At 60.5% G+C, this 20786-nt stretch overlaps 2 protein-coding genes across 2 annotated transcripts; both read right to left on the bottom strand.

The window, feature by feature from the left end:
• Nucleotides 1–826: 826 nt before the first annotated feature.
• On the bottom strand, nucleotides 827–6924 carry LOC139669620 (carboxypeptidase A1-like). Its single transcript, XM_071550124.1, has 11 exons — nucleotides 6699–6924; nucleotides 6451–6532; nucleotides 5516–5650; nucleotides 5346–5447; nucleotides 5158–5259; nucleotides 4976–5077; nucleotides 4718–4828; nucleotides 3594–3684; nucleotides 3081–3280; nucleotides 1157–1241; nucleotides 827–1060 (listed from the first exon to the last, which is right to left on the bottom strand). Exons 1-11 carry the CDS (start codon nucleotides 6761–6763, stop codon nucleotides 873–875), a joined length of 1263 nt encoding a protein of 420 aa, XP_071406225.1. The 5' UTR covers nucleotides 6764–6924; the 3' UTR covers nucleotides 827–872.
• Nucleotides 6925–7520: 596 nt separating this feature from the next.
• On the bottom strand, nucleotides 7521–15530 carry LOC139669598 (carboxypeptidase A1-like). The gene is made up of 11 exons (XM_071550096.1): nucleotides 15352–15530; nucleotides 13301–13382; nucleotides 11956–12090; nucleotides 11725–11823; nucleotides 10787–10888; nucleotides 10269–10370; nucleotides 10047–10157; nucleotides 9101–9191; nucleotides 8792–8991; nucleotides 7828–7912; nucleotides 7521–7744 (listed from the first exon to the last, which is right to left on the bottom strand). Exons 1-11 carry the CDS (start codon nucleotides 15528–15530, stop codon nucleotides 7557–7559), a joined length of 1374 nt encoding a protein of 457 aa, XP_071406197.1. The 3' UTR covers nucleotides 7521–7556.
• Nucleotides 15531–20786: the final 5256 nt, after the last annotated feature.

Below are 20786 nucleotides of genomic sequence, written 5' to 3'. Positions count from 1 at the left end.
CCCCCAGCCCTGCCCTCTGGCACTGGGAACCATTCCCTGTGTCCTGCCCCTCCAGGCCTTGGCCCCAGTCCCTCCCCAGCTCTCCTGGAGCCCCTTCAGGCCCTGCCAGGGGCTCTCAGCACTCTGGGGCCCCACTGGACACAGCAATTGGGCACTGCCTGTGCCAGGAGCATCCTCAGCTCTGCTTGCCCTCCTGGATGCAGCAATTCCCTTGGCTGGGAATGGTTCAGCTGCAGAGAGACCTGGAAGCACCAAGGATGGAGCCAAAATCTCCTGATTGATGGGAATGCTGGGATGGGTTGGGTTGGAAGGGACTTAAAGCCCCTCCAGTTCCAACCCCAACCCCTCCCACTGTCCCAGGTGCTCCAGCCTGGCCCTGGACACTGCCAGGGATGGATCCAGGGGCAGCCACAGCTTCTCTGGGAAATCCAGCCCAGCCCCTGCCCACCCTCCCAGCCACCAATCCCTTCCCAATATCCCATCTATCCCTGCCCTCTGGCACTGGGAATCCATTCCCTGTGTCCTGGCCCTCCATCCCTTGGCCCTCTCCAGCCTTGGAGCTCCGTAAATCCCACTGATCCCATTGCCTCATGTCCTGGAGCCACTCCAGGTGCCCAGTGCCAACCCAACCCTCTCTCCCTCCCCTGCTGTGGCAGAACAGAGGGAAAACACCTTCCTTCCTTGTATTCCTGCTCTTTTCATGCCCTTTCCCTGCCCTTTCCAGCCTGGCACACACAGTTTGTGTTGGCACACACAGCCCGAGTCTCCAAAAGTGCTTTTCCCCCACAGCTCAGAAAAACAACCCGAGGCTTTTCTCATCCTTCTTTCCCTTTATTCCCGGGGCTCTCCCCGCTCTGCAGCCGCCATCCTGCTCAGTCCATGTGATCCCTGGCGTGCTCCATGATGACCTGCAGGGCCAGCCACGTCTCCTGGGCCGTGGGCACGATCTGCTTGGCGGGCAGCAGGAACCCGTAGCGGCCCGTGTCGCGCAGCTCGAACGTGAACGAGTACTTGATGCCCTGCTGGTACGTCCAGTCGATGGTGCCACCACTGGCCTGGTCTGTGGGGACAGGGGAGGGAGGGGAAGCCTCAGTTGGTCCAGGCAGGAATGTGCCAGGGTGGGTTCCAGGGGTTGGGAGGGGTTGGGGTCACTCACAGATGGTGGTGATGATGCTCCCATACTTGTACTTGGTGCCGTAGAGCGACGACAGCGCGGCCACCGCCTTGGCTGACACCTCGTGCTGGGGAGGGACAGGGAGAGGTGAGCTGGGACAGGGGGCAAGGAGGGGGAAAGGGGAGCCAGAGGAGGGGAAATGGTGAGTCAGAGGAGGGGAAATGGTGAGTCAGAGGAGGGGAAATGGTGAGTGAAAGGAGGGGAAATGGTGAGTGAAAGGAGGGGGAATGGTGAGTGAAAGGAGGGGGAAAAGGATGAGTCAAAGGAGGGGGAAATGGTGAGAGAAAGGAGGAGGAAATGGTGAGTCAGAGGAGGGGAAATGGTGAGTGAAAGGAGGGGAAATGGTGAGTGAAAGGAGGAGGAAATGGTGAGTCAGAGGAGGGGAAATGGTGAGTGAAAGGAGGGGAAAAGGATGAGTCAAAGGAGGGGGAAATGGTGAGAGAAAGGAGGGGGAAATGGTGAGAGAAAGGAGGAGGAAATGGTGAGTCAAGGAAGAGGAAATGGTGAGTCAAGGAAGGGAAAAGGTGAGTCAAGGAAGGGGAAATGGTGAGAGAAAGGAGAAGGAAATGGTGAGTCAAAGGAGGGGAAATGGTGAGTGAAAGGAGGGGGAAATGGTGAGTCAAGGAAGGGGAAAATGGTGAGTCAAAGGAAGGGGAAATGGTGAGAGAAAGGAGAAGGAAATGGTGAGTCAAAGGAGGGGAAATGGTGAGTGAAAGGAGGGGGAAATGGTGAGTCAAGGAAGGGGAAATGGTGAGAGAAAGGAGAAGGAAATGGTGAGTCAAAGGAGGGGAAATGGTGAGTGAAAGGAGGGGGAAATGGTGAGTCAAGGAAGGGGAAAATGGTGAGTCAAAGGAAGGGGAAAATGGTGAGTCAAAGGAAGGGGAAAATGGTGAGTCAAAGGAAGGGAAAATGGTGAGTCAGAGGAGGGGAAATGGTGAGTCAAAGGAGGGGAAATGGTGAGTCAAAGGAGGGGGAATGGTGAGTCAAAGGAGGTGAAAATGATGAGTCAAAGGAGGGGGAAATGAGGAGTCAAGGAAGGGGAAAAGGAGTGAAAGGAAGGGGGAAAATGGTGAGTGAAAGGAGGGGGAAATGGTGAGTCAAAGAAAGGGGAAATGGTGAGTCAAAGGAGGGGGAAATGGTGAGTCAAAGGAGGGGGAAATGGTGAGTCAAAGGAGGGGGAAATGGTGAGTCAAAGGAGGGGGAAATGGTGAGTCAAAGGAGGGGGAAATGGTGAGTCAAAGGAGGGGGAAATGGTGAGTCAAAGGAGGGGGAAATGGTGAGTCAAAGGAGGGGGAAATGGTGAGTCAAGGAAGGGGAAATGGTGAGTCAAAGGAAGGGGAAATGGTGAGTCAAAGGAAGGGGAAATGGTGAGTCAAAGGAGGGGGAAATGGTGAGTCAAGGAAGGGGAAATGGTGAGTCAAAGGAGTGGAAAGGATGAGTAAAGGAAGGAGAAAAGATGAGTCAAGGAAGGGAAAATGGTGAACTGAAGGAGAGGAAAAAGACAAGCTGAAGTAGGGGACAAGATAAAGCCAAAGGAAGGGAAATGATGAGCCAGAGGAGGGGAAAAGAGGAGTCAAAGGAGGAAAATAATGAGGCAAAGGAGGGGAAAATAAACTAAAGGAAGGGAAAAGATGAGCTGAAGGAGGGGAAAAGATGAGGCAAAGGAAGGAAAGGCCTGTGGGCTCCAGCCTGTGGGAGAGGATTCTCCCTCGTGCCACAGGGAAAATGGATCACAAAGCTCAACAGCCTCTGCCTGGGGCATTCCCAGGGCTGGCACAGGAGCCAGGGCTGGCACAGGAGCCAGGGCTTCCCCCTGCTCGTGGTGCAGCCTAGAGTGGCTCCTGCAGGAGCAGCAGAGCAGCCCCAGGTCCCCCCAAAGTCCCCCCAAATCCCCCTATGGCCCTACCAGCTCCTGCTGGTCTGGCACTGGTGTGGTGGTGTATCCATAGGGGTAGAGCAGGAGCTGGGAGTAGCTGTGGATGGAGATGAAGGCCTTGATGTTGCCGTGGCCCTTCACGAAGTCCACGATGGATTTCACCTCAGGCTCAGAGTTGGGGTAGGGGCCACGATACGTCTCCGTGCAGGAGTTCCCGCTGGCCCCGGGGCCTGTGGGCAGAGCACAGTGAGAACACAGAGGGGCTTTGGTGCCTCACAGAGGCCCAAGGGAAAAGGGTCTTTCCCCTTCCCAAGCCCAAGAGTTTTTCCCACCCCTCAGGTGGCCAGTGAGGGACATTCCTGAGTCTCCTCCAGGAGGTTTGTATGAAAACTTCCATGTTTGGTGCCCACTCTGCTGGTCCTGGAAGCTCTGGGAGGGCCCAAACCTCTGTGTCTTCCCCAGGGATCTCTGAGCCAGGAATGGTCTTGGAGCCTCCCCCTGGAGAGTGGGAATGCCCCAGAGGGGGAATGGGATTGCCCTCACCTCCAAACCCAGCGTCCCAGTTGCGGTTGGGGTCGACGCCGACGCAGAGGGCACCGGAGTGCTTGGACCGGGTCTTGCGCCACAGGCGGTTCTGGGGGACACAGGGGGGGCACCTCAGTGCCAGGCAGGGGCAGGGACCTGCCCAGCCCACCCAGGGGAACGGGAACAGGAGCTTTGCCCTCCCAGGGAGGAGCAGCATTTCAGTCCCATCCCATGGGAACAGGGACAAGGAGCTTTGCCCTCCCAGGGATGAGCAGCTCCCCAGTCCCATCCCATGGGAACAGGGATAAGGAGCTTTGCCCTCCCAGGGATGAGCAGCTCCCCAGTCCCATCCCTTGGGAACAGGGATAAGGAGCTTTGCCATCCCAGGGATGAGCAGCTCCCCAGTCCCATCCCATGGGATTGGGACAGGGTGGACTTCCCAAGGAGCAGCAGCTCCCCAGTCCTATCCCACGGGAATGGGACTAGGAGGCTTTGCCCTCCCAGGGACGAGCAGAACCCCCGTCCTGCTCCTCAGGTCCACCCCATGGGAACAGGGACAAGGAGCTTTGCCTTTCCAGTCCTGCTCCCCAGCCCCATCCTATGGAAATGAACACAAGGAGTTTTGCCTTCCCAGGGATAAGCAGAACCCCAGCCCTGCTCCCCAGTCCCAATCCATGGAAATGAGAACAAGGAGCTTTGCCCTCCCAGGGAGGAGCAGAACCCCAGCCCCACCCCATAGGAATGGGGGACCAGGAGCTTTGCCATCCCAGAGATGAGCAGCATCCCAGTCCTATCCCGTGGGATCAGGGACAGGGAGGACTTCCCAGGGATGAGCAGCTCCCCTATCCTGCTCTCCAGTCCCATCCGTGAAAATGAGGACAAGGAGGCTTTGCCCTCCCAGGGAGCAGCAGCATTTCAGTCCCATCCCATGGGAACAGGGACCAGGAGCTTTGCCCTTCCAGAGAGGAGCAGCCCCCCAGCCCTATCCTGTGGGAACAGGACCAGGAGCTTTGCCCTCCCAGGGAGCAGCAGCTCCCCAGTCCCATGCCATGGGACCAGGAACCAGGAGCTTTGCCCTTCCAGAGAGGAGCAGCCCCCCAGCCCACCCTGTGGGGGACAAGGAGAGGGCCCTGGGGTGGTACCGTGGAGTGGGTGTAGGCAAAGCCATCAGGGTTGGTGACAATCTCCAGGAAGATGTCCATGGTGTCCAGGATGGAGGCCACCCCTTCCTTATTCGCGTGGTCCTCCACGATCTGTGAGGGACGGGGGGTTTGGGGCTTGCTGTGCCCCCTGGGGGGCCACCCCCTGTGCCCCACAGTGGCTGTGGGTCAGGGTGGCCCTGTGGGGACAGAGGGTGGCCCTGTGGGGACAGAGGGTGGCCCTGTGGGCTGTGTCTGTACCTTCTTGGCAAACCAGAGCCCGCTGGCCTGTGTCACCCACTCGCGGGAGTGGATGCCGGTGTCGATCCACACGGCCGGCCGGTCCGTGCCCCCTGTGCTGAACTGGGGCAGCAGAGAGGGGGGTGGGCCGTGTCCCCTGGCCCTGCCCCTCCCTGGCCACCCCACAGCCCCCACAGCCCCACCTTGAGCACGTAGAGGGGCCGGTTCTCCGTGGAGCGGCCGATCTCCAGCTTGCTCACCAGGGTGGGGTTCTCAGCCACCAGCATGTCCATGAAGGCGTAAATCTGGGAAAGGGGGAAGCTGGGGGGGTCAGGCAATCCCAGGATGGGAGTTTTTCCCCCCAAACACCCCAAATCTTGTGCTCTCTCACCTCATCCAGGGTGTGATAGGCCTCGTAGTTGAAGGTGGTGGTGGAGAGCGGCAGCCGGCGGCTGCTCCGGAGCATCTCCCGCTGCTCCTCGTCCAGCAGGGCCTGGGCACAGAGGGCAGGGTGAGCCCTCATTCCCACCGGGATGGGCACCCCCAGCTGCCCCCACTGACCTGCACATCCTCGATCATGATGGAGTAGGACACGCCCCGGGCCTCCAGGTGGGCCTTGACGGGCTGCAGGCTCGGGAAGGGCACCCGGATATCCACGGGGTCCCCCAGGCCACGGGGGGCCAGCCAGAAATCCAACTGCAGAGGGAGAAATCCCCGTGGGCAGGGGGAGGGATGGAGCTCCTGCCCTGGGCTGTGCCCCCCAGCACCAGCCTCTGGCCAGGCTGGGGCCCTCCATCCCAAATCCAGCCTCGTGCCTGCTCTGCATGTGGGGGGCAAAGCAAGGGACACGGGCTGGGGGTGTCCCCAGAATCCAACCCCAAATCCAAGCCCCAAGTCCAAGCCCAAAATCCAATCCCCAAATCCAACCACAAATCCAACCCACAGTCCAACCCCAAATCCAATCCCAAAATTCAACACCCAACCAAACCCCAAATCCAACCCCAAATAAAATCTCAAATCCAAGCCACAGTCCAACCCCAAATCCAATCCCAAAATTCATCTGCAAAATCAACCCCCAAATCCAACTCCAAAATTCAACACCCAACCAAACCCCAAATCCAACCCCAAATAAAATCTCAAATCCAACCCCCAAATCCAAGCCTGAAACCCAACACCAAATCCACCCCAAACCCACCACAAAACCCACCCACAAAACTCAACCTCAAATCCGGCCCCCAAATTCACCCTAAAACCCAACCCCAAATCCAAGCCTGAACTCTACTCCAAAACCCAACCCCAAATCTACCCCAAAACCCAACCTCAAATCCAGCCCTGAAATCCACCCTAAAACCCCAACCTCAAATCCCCCACAAAATACAACCCCAAACCCAAGCCCGAAATGCATCCCAAAACCCAACTCCAAATCCATCCCCAAGTCCACCCCAAACCCCAACCTCACATCCACCCCCAAACCCACCCCAAACCCCACCCTGTACCTGCAGGTGCTCCAGGCCCTGCAGCTCCCGCAGCTCCTGCAGCTCCTCGTGGCTGGTGGGGACCACGCGCAGCACCTGCTGCCTGTGGGGTGGGGTGGGGTGGGGGGTTTGGGGTGCAGGACCAGCTCCAGCCCCCCAGACCAGCTCAATTCCCACCCCAGCCCTCCCCCAGCCCAGGGATTTGCCCTGAGCCCCCTCAGGGATGGGGCAGCTCCTCCTGCCCCCACTGTCCCCCCGTGCCCTCCTACCCAACGAAGGTCTCGGTGCAGGTGGCCACGGCCACCAGGGCAGCCAACAGCATAGGGACCCTCATGGTGGCAGCAGAGCCGGAATGGTGTCCCAGGGACACCCCAGGGCCTCTTAAATCCCATGGGATGGGCCCCCCACCCACCCCAGCCCCACAGCTGCCCCGTTCCCAGGGCCGTGGGAAGGCGCTGGCTGGGCCCTGCCAAGGTCAGGCCACGCTGTGCCCCATCCACGGCATTCCTGGTGCGGATAAACCTGTTCCAGGAACCAGCTGGGGCCGTGGGTGAGGCACCTGCCAGGTGGCACAGGGAGGGGCCAAAATCCCAGTACCCCCAGTGGGGAGGGAGGGAGAAACTGGGGGGAGGAAAGTGGGAGGGGGTGGATTTTGCATGGAGGGGTCTGTGAGCTCCACCCCCAAACTGGGGCTGTGGTGGGGGGGAACTGGTTTAAAGCCTGGCCTGGGGACTGGTTTAGTTTGGCCTGGGTGTGGTTTAAAGTTTGGCCTGGGGAGCTGGTTTAAAGCCTGGCCTGGGAGTGGTTTAAAGCCTGGCCTGGGAAATTGGCTTAAAGCTTGGCCTGGGACAGAGGTCAGAGCAGGTGATGGTCATCCCAGGTGGAAACACCGGCACCTGGGGAAGGGATGATGGAGCAAAGCTGCTCAAACCCCCCAGGTTTAGGGCTGGTTGCCCCTAACCCCCCTCCCCTGCCCGTTGGCTCCCAAGGGTGGGCTCTGGTGGGGCCCAAAGCCACGGGAGGTGGGCACAGAACCACCCGCAGGGTGGGAACCCAATTCCCTGGAAAGGCGCAGGAGCAGAGTCGGGAGTGTCCGGGTGGTTTATTGGAGGGCAGGGGCTCTGGGCTCAGTAGGGGTGCTCCAGGACGTGCACCATGATGTCCAGCAGTGCTGGCCACGTCTCGGTGGCCGTGGGCAGGATCTGCTCGCTGGGCAGCAGGAAGGCGAAGCGCCCCGTGTCGCGCAGCTCCAGAGAGAAGGAATATTTCACCCCGTTGGCGTAGGCCCAGTCGATGGTGGTGCCTCCTGCCATGTCTGCAGAGAGAGGGGGCGTGGTGGGACCCCATTCCCGGTGGGAAGGGCCGTTCCTGGCTGCAGGGGGAGGGAGGGGCACTCACAGATGGTGGTGGAGATGCTGCCAAAGGTGTACTCGGTCCCGTACACGGCGGCCAAGTCGCTCACGGCCTTCTTGGCCAGCTCGTACTGCAAGGGAGAGCCCAAAGGGGTGGGATCTGGTGGGGGAAAACCCTGGGACAGTGGGAGCTAGAGCCCCAAATGGTGGGATCTGGGGATCTAGAGCCCAAAATGGTGGGATCTGGGGCTCTAGAGCCCAAAACGGTGGGATCTGGGGCTCTAGAGCCCAAAATGGTGGGATCTGGGGATCTAGAGCCCCAAAATGGTGGGATCTGGGGATCTAGAGTCCCAAAACAGTGGGATCTGGGGATCTAGAGCCTCAAGATGGTGGGATCTGGGGATCTAGAGCCCCAAAATGTGGGATCTGGTGGAGCAAAACCCCGGGATCTGGAGCCCAAAAGTGGTGGGATGTGGTGGAGCAAAACCCCAGGATCTAGAGCCCGAAGTTGGTGGGATCTGGTGGACCAGGATCTTGGGACAGTGGGATCTGGAGCCCAAAAGTGGTGAGATCTGGTAGAGCAAAGCCCTTGGATCTGGAGCCCAAAAGTCGTGGGATCTGGTGGAACAAAACCCTTGGATCTGGAGCCCAAAATGGTGGGATCTGGTGGACCAAAAATCTGAGGACAGTGGGATCTGGAGCCCCAGAGTGGTGGGATCTGGTGGACCAGGACCTTGGGACAGCTGGATCTGGAGCCCATCCCTCCCCATCCCCTCTGCTCTTGCTTTCCCCCCAGCCCCCCGATTTCTGATGGGTGGGAGGCACCCCCTCCCACACCCTCCCTCCAGGAACCATGGGATGGGCTCCTGCGTGCCCGTGGCATCCCCCAGCAGGAGCAGGGATGCCACGGGGTGCCCTGACCAGGATTCCCCAGCAAGGGAACCACAGCCCCTTTCTGGGGGCACCTCCCGGTGGTCTGGGGCCACCCCAGTGCTCGGGGGCCACCTCACCATCTCCTGGTGGTCGGGCGAGGGCACCTCCGTGAAGCCATAGGGGAAGAGCAGCATCTGGGAGTAGCTGTGGATGGACACCACGGCCTTCACGTTGCCGTGGGCACGGATGAAGTCCACGATGGCCTTGACCTCCCTCTCGGAGTGCGGGAAGGGGCCGTGGTAGGTGTCGGAGCAGGGGTCGTCGCTGGAGCCGGCGCCTGCAGCGGGCGAGGGGCACCATCCAGGGGTGGCCCAGGGGGCTCTGTGCCCCTCTGGGTCAAGGGTGGGGGGACAGATGGCACAAGGACGTGGTGGCACCGCCCTCACCTCCAAAACCCACGGCCCAGTTGCGGTTGGGGTCGACGCCGACGCAGCGCGAGCCGGCGCGGACGGAGCGGGTCTTGCGCCACAGGCGGTTCTGGGGGCACAGGGAGGGGACAGGGACATGGGGAGGGGACCCCCACCCCCTGGGGCACCCCGTGGGGAGGGACCCCCACCTCCTGGGGCACCCCAGGCTCCTCCAGGGAGGGGACAGGGACATGGGGAGGGGACCCCCACCCCCTGGGGCACCCCAGGCTCCTCCAGGGAGGGGACAGGGACATGGGGAGGGGACAGGGACATGGGGAGGGGACCCCCACCCCCTGGGGCACCCCATGGGGAGGGACCCCCACTCCCTGGGGCACCCCAGGCTTCTCCAGGGAGGGGACAGTGCCATGGCGAGGGGACAGGGACATGGGGAGGGGACCCCACCCCCTGGGACACCCCATGGGGAGGGACCCCCACCTCCTGGGGCACCCCAGGCTTCTCCAGGGAGGGGACAGGGACATGGGGAGGGGACCCCATCCCCTGGGGCACCCCGTGGGGAGGGACCCCCACCTCCTGGGGCACCCCAGGCTTTGCAGGGAAGGGACAGTGCCATGGGGAGGGGACCCCCATCTCCTGGGGCACCCCAGGTACAGGTGGCACCAGCACCTCCAGGGAGGGACAGTGCCATGGGGAGGGGGCCCCTATCTCCTGGGGCACCCCAGGCACGGACACAAGTGGCACCAGCACCTCCAGGGAGGGACAGTGCCATGGGGAGGGCATTCCCACCTCATGGGGCATCCCAGGCTCCTCCAGGGAGGGGACCCCAACATCCTGGGGCACTCCAGGCACGGGCACAGGTGGCACCAGCACCTCCAGGGAGGGCAGGGAGCCACCTCCACTCTCCCACCTGGGGAGGGACAGGGACAGGGACAGGGATCCCTCCCCACCCAACCCCCAAAGAGCTCACGTTGCTGTGGGTGTAGACAAAGCCATCAGGGTTGGTGACAATCTCCAGGAAGATGTCCATGCTGTCCAGGATGGCAGTGACCAAGGGGTCCCGCCCGTACTCCTCGGCGATCTGGGTGGGGAGAGCGGCAGGAATGGCCCCGGTGGGGACGAGGGGTGTGATGGGGCAGCACCAAGTGCTGGAGGGTGGGGGTAGGACTTGGGGTGCCCCAGCTCAGGTCACCTTGTTGGCCGTCCAGACACCGGTGGCCTGAGTGATCCATTCCCGGGAGTGGATGCCGGTGTCCACCCAGATGGCCGGCCGGGCCGGGCCCCCCGTGCTGAACTGTGGGGACCCCTGGAGTCACTGGGGCTGGCAAAGCCCTGTCAGCCCACCCTGTGCCCGATGCCCACCTTGGAAAAGCCCTGCCAGCCCACCCTGTGCCCGATGCCCACCTTGGCAAAGCCCTGCCAGCCCACCCTGTGCCCGATGCCCACCTTGGCACAGCCCTGCCAGCCCCTGGAGCCCACCCTGTGCCCGATGCCCACCTTGTCCCCCAGCCCAGAGCACTCAGTGCCACGGCCAGTCCTGCCTTGGGCACCTCCAGGGCTGGGCACTCCAACCCTCCCTGGGCAGCCCCTGCCAGGGCCTGACCACCCTTGCCAGCACCAAATTCCTCCTCCTGTCCCCCCTGCCCCTGCCCCTGCCCAGCTTTGTGCCCCTGTCCCGCAGAGGGGGGCAGGGGGTGCCCCAGGACGCACCTTCAGCACGTACAGGGGTCTGCCCTCGAAGCTCTGCCCGATCTGGATCTTGCTGACGAGCTCAGGATGATCCTCCACCAGGGTGTCCATCCAGTCATAGATCTGGAAGGAGGAGCTGCTGGGCCTGGGGCTCCTCCTGGGCTGCCCTTGGGATTTGAGGGTATCCAGGGGCAACACTTGGGGCTTCCCTGGACAACACCCGGGGCTTCCCTGGACAACACCTGGGGCTTCCCTAAAGAGCAGGTTCTCCCTCAAGAAGACCTTGTGCTTCCCTGGAAACCTGGTGCTTCCCTGGAGAAGACCTGGGTCTTGCATGAAGACTTGATGCTTCTCTGGAGAAGACCAAGTGCTTCCTGGGGACCTGGTGCTTCCCTGGAGATCTGGTGCTTCCCTGGAGATCTGGTGCTTCCATGGAGAAGCCCTGAGGCTTCCCTGGAGAACACCTGGGGCTTCCCTAAAGAGCAGGTTCTCCCTCGAGAAGACCTTGTGCTTCTCTGGAAAACTGGTGCTTCCCCAGAGAAGAGCTGATGCTTCCCTGGAGACCTGATGTTTCCCTGAAGAAGATCTGGGGCTTCCATGAAGACCTGGGGCTTCCCTGGAGAATACCAAGTGCCTCCTGGGGATCTGGCACTTCCCTGGAGAAGATCTGGCACTTCCCTGGAGAAGACCAGGTGCTGGAGCCTCTGAGTGAACAGGGAAAGGCAATTCCCAAGGTCTTTCCAAAGCAGAATGAACAGTGAGGGGGAGGGACAAAGCTCAGGGATCCCCCCACACCACCCCAGCCCCTGCCGGGCCCCAAGGAAAGGGTGAGAGCCCCAGAATGGGCTGGAAATGTCTTCCAGCTCCTGCCACATCCCAGGGGTGTCCCCTGAGTGTCACCACGTGGGCGCAGCCCCGGCACAGGCCGAGTGTGTCCCCAGCAGGGCAAAGCAAAGCACCTCGTCCAGGGTGTGGTAGGAGGAGAAATCAAACTCCCTGATGCTCCTCTTTGTCCTCCTTGCCTTCAGCATGGATTCCTTCTCCTCATCCAGTAATCCCTGCGTGGAAGGCAAAGACATCAGGCTGGAAGGAGTTGGGTGTTGGGTTTTCCTTCCACCTCCTTGTGGGCTCCAACTCTTTGGGGCTTCCCTGGGGATGGAGCTGCCAGAGCTCCTCCTGCTCCCTGGTACCTGCAGGTCCTCAATGATGACGCTGTAGGGAAAGCCATGGGAGTCCAGGAAGGCCTTGACTGGCAGGAGGCTGGGGAAGGGCACCCTCAGGTCGGCCAGGCTGTTGGGGACGGTGGCACGACGCCAGAAATCCACCTGGAGAGGAGATGTTGGCATGGAAGAGGGAGCTCAGCCCCATCCTGCACTGGTGCTGGCCCACTGAGCTCCCAGAACCCCCAGGAACATCCCAGGAGGCATCTGAGAAGGGTTTGGGACAAGGTCTGGGACATGAGTGGGGACCTGGATGGGTTGGACTCACTCAGTGGATCTTCTGCAGAAATTGTTGGAGCCCAAGAGGATTTTGGGCCCCAAAAGCCCCTTTGGAGGATGATTTTGGGGTGTCCCCACTGGATATGATGTTTTGGGTCCCAAACCCCCTTTGGAGGATGATTTCTGGGATGTCTCCCCTTCATAGAGGTTTTGGGCCCCAAAAGCCCCTTTAGATGATGTTTTTTGGGGTGTCCCCTCTTGCTGTGACCAGGAGGGCTGAGCTCAAAGAGCCCCAAGATAAATATCCCATTTATTGAGGTGTAAATGCCACAGATCTGAACGCGGAAGGAAACGGGGCTGTGGGAGAGGCAGGAGGGACCCCTGGGTGTCCCCAGGGCCTGTGGCAGGGGGTGTTTGGGACCTCTGGGTGTCCCCTGGGCTGTGACAGGGGGTGTTTGGCACCCATGGGTGTCCCCAGGGCCTGTGACAGGGGGTGTTTGGCACCCATGGGTGTCCCCAGGGCCTGTGACAGGGGGTGTTTGGGACCTCTGGGTGTCCCCAGGGCCTGTGACAGGGGGTGTTTGGGACCCCGGGTGTCCCCTGGGTGTCCCCAGGGCCTGTGACAGGGGGTGTTTGGGACCCCGGGTGTCCCCTGGGTGTCCCCAGGGCCTGTGACAGGGGGTGTTTGGGAACCCGGGTGTCCCCTGGGTGTCCCCAGGGCCTGTGACAGGGGGTGTTTGGGACCTCTGGGTGTCCCCTGGGCTGTGACAGGGGGTGTTTGGCACCCATGGGTGTCCCCAGGGCCTGTGACAGGGGGTGTTTGGGACCCCTGGGTGTCCCTTGGGTGTCCCCAGGGGCTGTGACAGGGGGTGTTTGGGACCCCTGGGTGTCCCTTGGGTGTCCCCAGGGGCTGTGACAGGGGGTGTTTGGGACCCCTGGGTGTCCCTTGGGTGTCCCCAGGGCCTGTGACAGGGGGTGTTTGGGACCCCTGGGTGTCCCCAGGGGCTGTGACAGGGGGTGTTTGGGACCCCTGGGTGTCCCCTGGATGTCCCCAGGGGCTGTGACAGGGGGTGTTTGGGACCCCAGCCCAGCTCACCTGCAGCTCCTCCTGCTTTTCCAGTATCCTCAGCAGGGCCAACTGCTCCTCGCTCCTGGGGATGATCCGCAGGACCTGATCCCTGCAGGGAGCAGAGGGGCACAGGAATGGGGGCTCAGCCCCCACCCCGGGCTGGGGGAGCCTCTGGAAGGGCCCCTCGGGCTCGGAGGGTGGGAAAATGTTGGTGTGAGAGCCAAACGTGCCAGGCTGGAGCAGCCACGGGAAAGGAGCCGGTGCTGGAAAGCCGAGGGGGTTCCAGCCGCGTTTGGGCAGCTCCAGGAATGTTTGGGAATGTCTGACAGGGACATGTCCTGTCTGGGGTGGGGTGTGACCACCAGAGGGTCCACTCCAGCCTGGCCGGGCTCTCCAGGGATGGGAACAGCCCCTGGAGGAGCAGGAAATGCTCTCCAGCCCTGAGGGTTTCCCACCTCGGATCAGTCCTGAGCCCCCAAACCTGTTCCCTTCCCTGAGCACACCCAGCAACGAGCAGCACCTTCTCCCAAAGGCCGAATTCCCTCTCCTTTCTCATCCCAAAATCCTTCCAGCAGATCCTGCAGAGACCCAGTCACTTCTCCTTTGAAAGCTGCTCCCAAACCCCACACGGGGCGGCTCCACCTTCCCCCCCTCGTACCTTTCCTTCACTCCACACCCACTTATCGGTTTACCCTCTGATAACAATTTCCATCGGCCCATTCCATGCCTTGGGTTCCCAGTTCCAGGCAGGCATTCTATTCCCAATTTTCCCAGTCAATGGCCCCCTCCATGCACAACATCCTCTCCAAAATTGGGATGTCCCACCCTCGAGGGAGAGGGAGGAGCCAGGACTGGGGAGTGCTCGGCGTGGAAAGGGGGTTCACAAAAGATTCCACAGTTTTATTAGGAAATTACACACTTGGCCTGGGAATTGTGTGTTGGATAAAGGGGTGGGGGGAAAGGGGAGGGAAAAGGGAAGGTTTGGGAAGAAAGGGAAAGGGAAAGGGAAAGGGAAAGGGAAAGGGAAAGGGAAAGGGAAAGGGAAAGGGAAAGGGAAAGGGAAAGGGAAAGGGAAAGGGAAAGGGAAAGGACTTTTCTGGAAATAGCTCAGGGGCTCTGGGGGTCCTGGATGGTCCTGATCCCTCCTACATTCCATGCCCACTTCCCGGCCTCATTCCTGCTCGGGACTGTAGTTTATCTCCAGGAACCATGACAAGGATGTTTGTGCTGGAAAACGACCCTTTTCCAGCCACATCTTGTTCTTTCCCATGACCTGTTAATACCAACAATCCCTGGTTTTCATTCCCAGCAATCCTTGGCTGTCTCCACAGCCATCCAGCCATGGGGGTTTGGGACACATCCGTTATCCCACTGTCTCCTGTGATTCCCTGCCCTGGCAAAGCTCAGGGTCCAGCATTCCCTAATTTCCAGCTGTCGGGTGCTCCAACCCTGGGGTGAAACCACATCTCTCCTGGTGGGGAAACAATCCCAAGCTGCTGGACTTCCCTCCTTTGGGATGTCACCCAGGGACAGCGGGACCCCATCCCTCCTCATCCCATGCCATGCCATTCCTCCCCATCCCATCCCATCCCATCCAATCCCATCCCATCCCACGCCATCCCATCCCATCCCACCCCATCCCACCCCATGCCTCCCCATCCCATCCCATCCCATCCTATCCCACTCCATCCTATCCCACCCCATCCCACCCCATCCCATCCCATCCCACCCCATCCCACCCCATCCCATCTCATCCCATCCCATCCCATCCCATCCCATCCCATCCTACCCCACTCCACCCCACCCCACCCCACCCCATCCCATCCCACCCCACTCCATCCCATCCTATCCCACCCCATCCCATCCCACCCCACCCCACCCCATCCCATCCCACTCCATCCCATCCTATCCCACTCCATCCCATCCCATCCCATCCCATCCCACCCCACCCCATCCCATCCCATCCCATCCCATCCCATCCCATCCCATCCCACCCCACCCCATCCCATCCCATCCCATCCCATCCCATCCCATCCCATCCCATCCCACCCCACCCCATCCCAGTGGGAAGGACTCACCCCAGGAACTGCTGCCTCGCGCTGGCGACTCCCAGGAAGGAGATGAAGACCAGGAGGGAGATGAAGCCCAGGAGGCCCCTCGTGGTGGGGGGGTGTGGATGCCCCCGAGCCCCCCGGGACAGAGGGACCCCCCACTCAGGGTGGGACCCTCCTCCAGGAGCGTGTCCCCAAGGCCACATCCCGCGGTGCCGGCGGCAGGAACAGCCCGGCCGGAGCAGCTCCCGGGACTGACTGTTTGCTTTCCTTGGCAAAGTCAACACGGGAGCAGCCAAGTTGGGGAGGATCCGATAACGGCCCTGCCCCGGAGCCCCCCTGGCATGGGCAGCTCCCGGCCCAGGGGCTGTGGGGGCTCCTGGGACACTCCGGGACACGGCTCTGCTCCAGGGGGCTCCTTATTCCACGTGCCCGTCAGTCAGGCAGTTATAATTACAATTAGTGAGTCAGGTGTGATTAGATTTGCTGGCTGGGGAGCAAACCTGTAATCAGGTATGTGATTAAATAGATATAAAACAATTACACCTCTCAGTAATTAATAGATATAAAAGTTGACATTCATTATTCCAATTGTTATTCAGATATTTTTCCCTCCTGGTGCTGCTCACCCAACCCCATCCCAGGATGGATCCTCTCCCTCTGGATGTCACAACCCCCATCCCAGGATGGATCCTCTCCCTCTGGATGTCACAAACCCCATCCCAGGATGGGCCTCTCCCTCTGGATGTCACAAACCCCATCCCAGGATGGATCCTCTCCCTCTGGATGTCACAAACCCCATCCCAGGACGGATCCTCTCCCTCTGGATGTCCCAAACCCCATCCCAGGATGGATCCTCTCCCTCTGGATGTCACAAACCCCATCCCAGGACGGATCCTCTCCCTCCGGATGTCACAAACCCCATCCCAGGATGGGCCTCTCCCTCTGGATGTCACAAACCCCATCCCAGGACGGATCCTCTCCCTCTGGATGTCACAACCCCCATCCCAGGATGGATCCCCTCCCTCTGGATGTCACAAACCCCATCCCAGGATGGATCCTCTCCCTCTGGATGTCACAACCCCCATCCCAGGATGGATCCTCTCCCTCTGGATGTCACAACCCCCATCCCAGGATGGATCCCCTCCCTCTGGATGTCACAAACCCCATCCCAGGATGGATCCTCTCCCGCTGGATGTCACAAACCCCATCCCAGGATGGATCCTCTCCCGCTGGATGTCACAAACCCCATCCCAGGATGGATCCTCTCCCTCTGGATGTCACAAACCCCATCCCAGGACGGACCCTCTCCCTCTGGATGTCACAAACCCCATCCCAGGATGGATCCTCTCCCTCTGGATATCACAAACCCCATCCCAGGATGGATCCTCTCCCTCTGGATGTCACAAACCCCATCCCAGGATGGGCCTCTCCCTCTGGATGTCACAAACCCCATCCCAGGATGGATCCTCTCCCTCTGGATGTCACAACCCCCATCCCAGGATGGATCCCCTCCCTCTGGATGTCACAACCCCCATCCCAGGATGGATCCTCTCCCTTTGGATGTCACAACCCCCATCCCAGGATGGATCCTCTCCCTCTGGATGTCACAATCCCCATCCCAGGATGGATCCTCTCCCTCTGGATGTCTCAAACCCCATCCCAGGATGGATCCTCTCCCTCTGGATGTCACAAACCCCATCCCAGGACGGATCCTCTCCCTCTGGATGTCACAAACCCCATCCCAGGACGGATCCTCTCCCTCTGGATGTCACGGACTCTGGAGTGGCACAGGGACCTTCCCCAGGGGGACACAGAGAGGGGCTCAGTTTTGGGTGGAAAACCAGCCCTTTGGCCACTTTAACCCAGCTGGGCCGTGGGGCAGCAGCTCCGGGGCTGCTCCTGCTGTCCCCTCCCGGGAGGTCACCTGTCACAGAGGTGTCTTTGTGCCCAGGTGACAGCGGCTCTTTGTTCCCAGGGCACAGCAGGGCCTTTGTTGGGCCCTTATCTGGATGCCCCCGAGCTCCCACTGCCCACATTCCCGCTGGCAGGAGGTTCTTCCTGGGACAGAACCCACTGGGGGGGTTGCCCTGGGAGGAGCAGGATCGGGGTCTGGCTGTGGGGAAGGGGCTGCCTGGATGGGGAACAGACTGGGGGTGTGGGCTGGACACGGGGAGTGGGGCCAGGGAGCTCCTTCCAGAGGGATCAGGGGGTTGGGGGGGTGGGAAGAGAACACAGGAGGGGGAAATCCACCCTCCTGGATGCACCACAGTGAGCTCTGCTTGAAGAGCAGATCCCTCTTTTAGGGTTTTGGACTCCTCCAGGGAGGATCAGGGGGTTGTTGAGGTGGGAAGGGAACACAGGAGGGGGAAATCCACCCTCCTGGATACACCACAGTGAGCTCTGGATGAAGAGCAGATCCCTCTTTGTTGGGTCTTGGACTCCTCCAAGGAGAATCAGGGAGTCATTGAGGTGGGAAGGGACACAGAGGGTGGAAATTCAGACTTCTGGATGCACCACAGTGAGCTCTGCTTGAGGAGCAGATCCCTCCTTGTTGGGTCTTGGACTCCTCCAAGGAGGATCAGGGGGGCATTGAAGTGGGAAGGGACACAGGAGGGGGAAATCCACCCTCCTGGATACACCACAGTGAGCTCTGGATGAAGTGCAGATCCCTCTTTTTGGGTTTTGGACTCCTCCAAGGAGGATCAGGGGATTGTTGAGGTGGGAAGGGAACACAGGAGAGGGAAATTCAGCCTTCTGGATGCACCACAGTGAGCCCTGGATGAAGAGCAGATCCCTCTATTTTGGATCTTGGACTCCTCCAAGGAGGATCATGGAATCATTGAAGTGGGAAGGGACACAGGAGGTGGAAATCCAACCTCCTGGAAGCGGCACAGTCAGCTCTGGAGGCAGGGGAGGTCCCACCTTGTTGGATCTTGCTCTCCTCCAAGGGAGGCTGCACAGCCCCACTGGGAAGTGTGTCCTGCTGCTTTTCCTGCTGCTGAAAAGCATTCCCTGATGTCCAGCCTGGCTCTCCCTCCTTTCACAGAGTCTCCCATCACCCTCTTTGGTGAAGGACTTGGCTCCACTTCCTCCCTCTGAGGGATGGGAGGGTCCCTGCCGGGTCCTGTGTCCCCTCCAGCCCAGCCCAGCCCATGTCCCTCAGCATTCCCACTGTGGGATCCATCCTGCTGGTCCCCTGGGTGGTCTCTACTGGTCTTGCCCCAGATCCCTGTGGTGTCAGGAGACCCTGGATGAGTTCCCACCACACCACGAGGCCTCCACACCTGGGATGGGGCTCAGAGCCAGGAAAGGTCCCAGATCTCCAGCCCTGGGCTCTGCAGCTCCTGCCACAAGGTCCCTGTTCTGGTGGCAACAGCATGTCCAGCCCCAAAGCCACCTGTGAGCCCTGTCCCTCCCTGTCAGCAGGACCTTTCCGTTGGAATCCCGGGATTTGGGAGGCTGGGTGGGTTTGGGAAGGGGGTGCCCCTGGCTGGGGCTCTCAGCAGAGGGCACAGGGACACGTGGGCAGCACCAGCTGCTCTTGTCCCACCCCACGTGGGGCACCGTCACCTGTTCCCTGGAGCAGCTCCAGGTGCTCTGAGCCTGAGCGGAGTAACGAGTCGGAACTAACGATGTGCAGGAACATTGTCCCAATCCATCAGGTGTGTTTGCTCTCCTGCCAGCCCCGGCATGGCCTGGCATGGGATGGGATGGGGAGGGAGTGCCCAGTGCTGGGGGGGCACAGGGACACCTGCCAGACTCCATGGGCAGCACAGCAGCAGCACCGGCCCAGCTCTGCTCCTCCAGACCCCAATCCCCAGGGGGATAACAGGGATCCTGAGGGACTGGGACTAATCTCTGCTCCTCCATAGCCCTAATCCTGAGGGGAATTAGCAGGAGGATAACAGGGATCCTGAGGGACTGGGACCAATCTCTGCTCCTCCATAGCCCTAATCCTGAGGGGAATTAGCAGGAGGATAACAGGGATCCTGAGGGACTGGGACTAATCTCTGCTCCTCCATAGCCCTAATCCTGAGGGAATCAGCAGGGGGATAACAGGGATCCTGAGGGACAGGGACCAAGCTCTGCTCCTCCAGACCCCAATCCCCAGGGGGATAACAGGGATCCTGAGGGAGCAGGACCAAACTCTGCTCCTCCAAGTCCTAATCCCGAGGGAATTAGCAGGGGGATAACAGGGATCCTGAGGGACTGGGACCAAGCTCTGCTCCTCCATAGCCCTAATCCTGAGGGAATTAGCAGGGGGACAACAGGACAAGGGATCTGAGGGAGTGAAAACCATCTCTGATCCTCCTCCACAGCCCCAGATCTGTGATCCCAATCCCAAGGGCAGGACACCAAGACAACAGGGATCCTGAGGGAATGGGACCAAACTCTGCCCCTCCATGGCCCCAATCCCCAGGGAGTTAGCACAGGGACACCAGGACAAGGGATCTGAGGGAGTGAAAACAATCTCTGATCCTCCTCCACAGCCCCAGATCTGTGCTCCTGATCCCAAGGGAATTAGCAGGGGGATACCAGGGATCCTGAGGGACTGGGACCAATTTCTGCCCCTCCATAGCCCTAATCCCCAGGGAATTAGCAGGGGGACACCAGGACAAGGGATCTGAGGGAGTGAAAACAATCTCTGATCCTCCTCCACAGCCCCAGATCTGTGCTCCTGATCCCAAGGGAATTAGCAGGGGGATATCAGGGATCCTGAGGGAGTGGGACCAATCTCTGCTCCTCCAAGCCCTAATCCCAATTAGCAGGGGGATACCAGGACAACAGGGATCCTGAGGGAGCAGGACTGGCTGTGCTGCAGGAGGTGTCCCCCCCTCCAGCCCCTCTCAAACCACGTCCACTGGGCAAAGCCAGGAGGTAGAGAAAGGGCAAGAGAAGTTTGTGTGGATGTGAAGTCTGGAGATGCCTCCCATGCCAGAGGGTGGGGCCTGGCAGTGCCCTCAGGCTCATTAAAGGCAATTAAATTCCATTAATCACCCCACAGCCTGGATTATGGAGGGTGGGAACAGCCCCTCTGCACCAGCCTGGGCACCTGGAGAAGGGAGAGCTCCAGGGACACCTGAGAGCCCCTGGCAGGGCCTGAAGGGGCTCCAGGAGAGCTGGGGAGGGACTGGGGCCAAGGGATGGAGGGCCAGGACACAGGGAATGGCTTCCCAGTGCCAGAGGGCAGGGCTGGGGGGGCTGTTGGGAAGGGCTTGGTGGGTGGGAGGGTGGGCAGGGGCTGGGCTGGATTTCCCAGAGAAGCTGTGGCTGCCCCTGGATCCATCCCTGGCAGTGTCCAAGGCCAGGCTGGAGCACCTGGGACAGTGGGAGGGGTTGGGGTTGGAACTGGATGGGCTTTAAGGTCCCTTCAACCCAAACCATCCTGGGATTCCATCAGGGAACTTCCCGAATCCCTTATTTCACTATCTCCCCCTTTCCCCTGTGCTCCTGCTTCC

Source organism: Pithys albifrons, chromosome 3 (genome assembly GCF_047495875.1).
Source record: "Pithys albifrons albifrons isolate INPA30051 chromosome 3, PitAlb_v1, whole genome shotgun sequence".
NCBI classification, from domain to species: Eukaryota; Metazoa; Chordata; class Aves; order Passeriformes; family Thamnophilidae; genus Pithys; species Pithys albifrons.
The sequence above is the reverse complement of the archived record's forward strand: the minus strand, read 5'-3'. Positions and strand labels throughout refer to the sequence as shown.

Bases quoted from the DNA above. Each gene is read 5' to 3' on its own strand.
- LOC139669598 (XM_071550096.1), bottom strand. From the start codon at position 15,530: ATGTGGCCTTGGGGACACGCTCCTGGAGGAGGGTCCCACCCTGAGTGG. The intron at 10,371-10,786 runs GTGCGTCCTGGG...GGGTCCCCACAG, and splicing joins GACCCCTGTACGTGCTGAAG to TTCAGCACGGGGGGCCCGGC. The intron at 9,192-10,046 runs GTGAGCTCTTTG...CTGTGCCCCCAG, and splicing joins TTGTCTACACCCACAGCAAC to AACCGCCTGTGGCGCAAGAC.
- LOC139669620 (XM_071550124.1), bottom strand. From the start codon at position 6,763: ATGAGGGTCCCTATGCTGTTGGCTGCCCTGGTGGCCGTGGCCACCTGC. The intron at 6,533-6,698 runs GTAGGAGGGCAC...CCCACCCCACAG, and splicing joins TGCACCGAGACCTTCGTTGG to GCAGCAGGTGCTGCGCGTGG. The intron at 3,685-4,717 runs GTACCACCCCAG...TGTGTCCCCCAG, and splicing joins TTGCCTACACCCACTCCACG to AACCGCCTGTGGCGCAAGAC.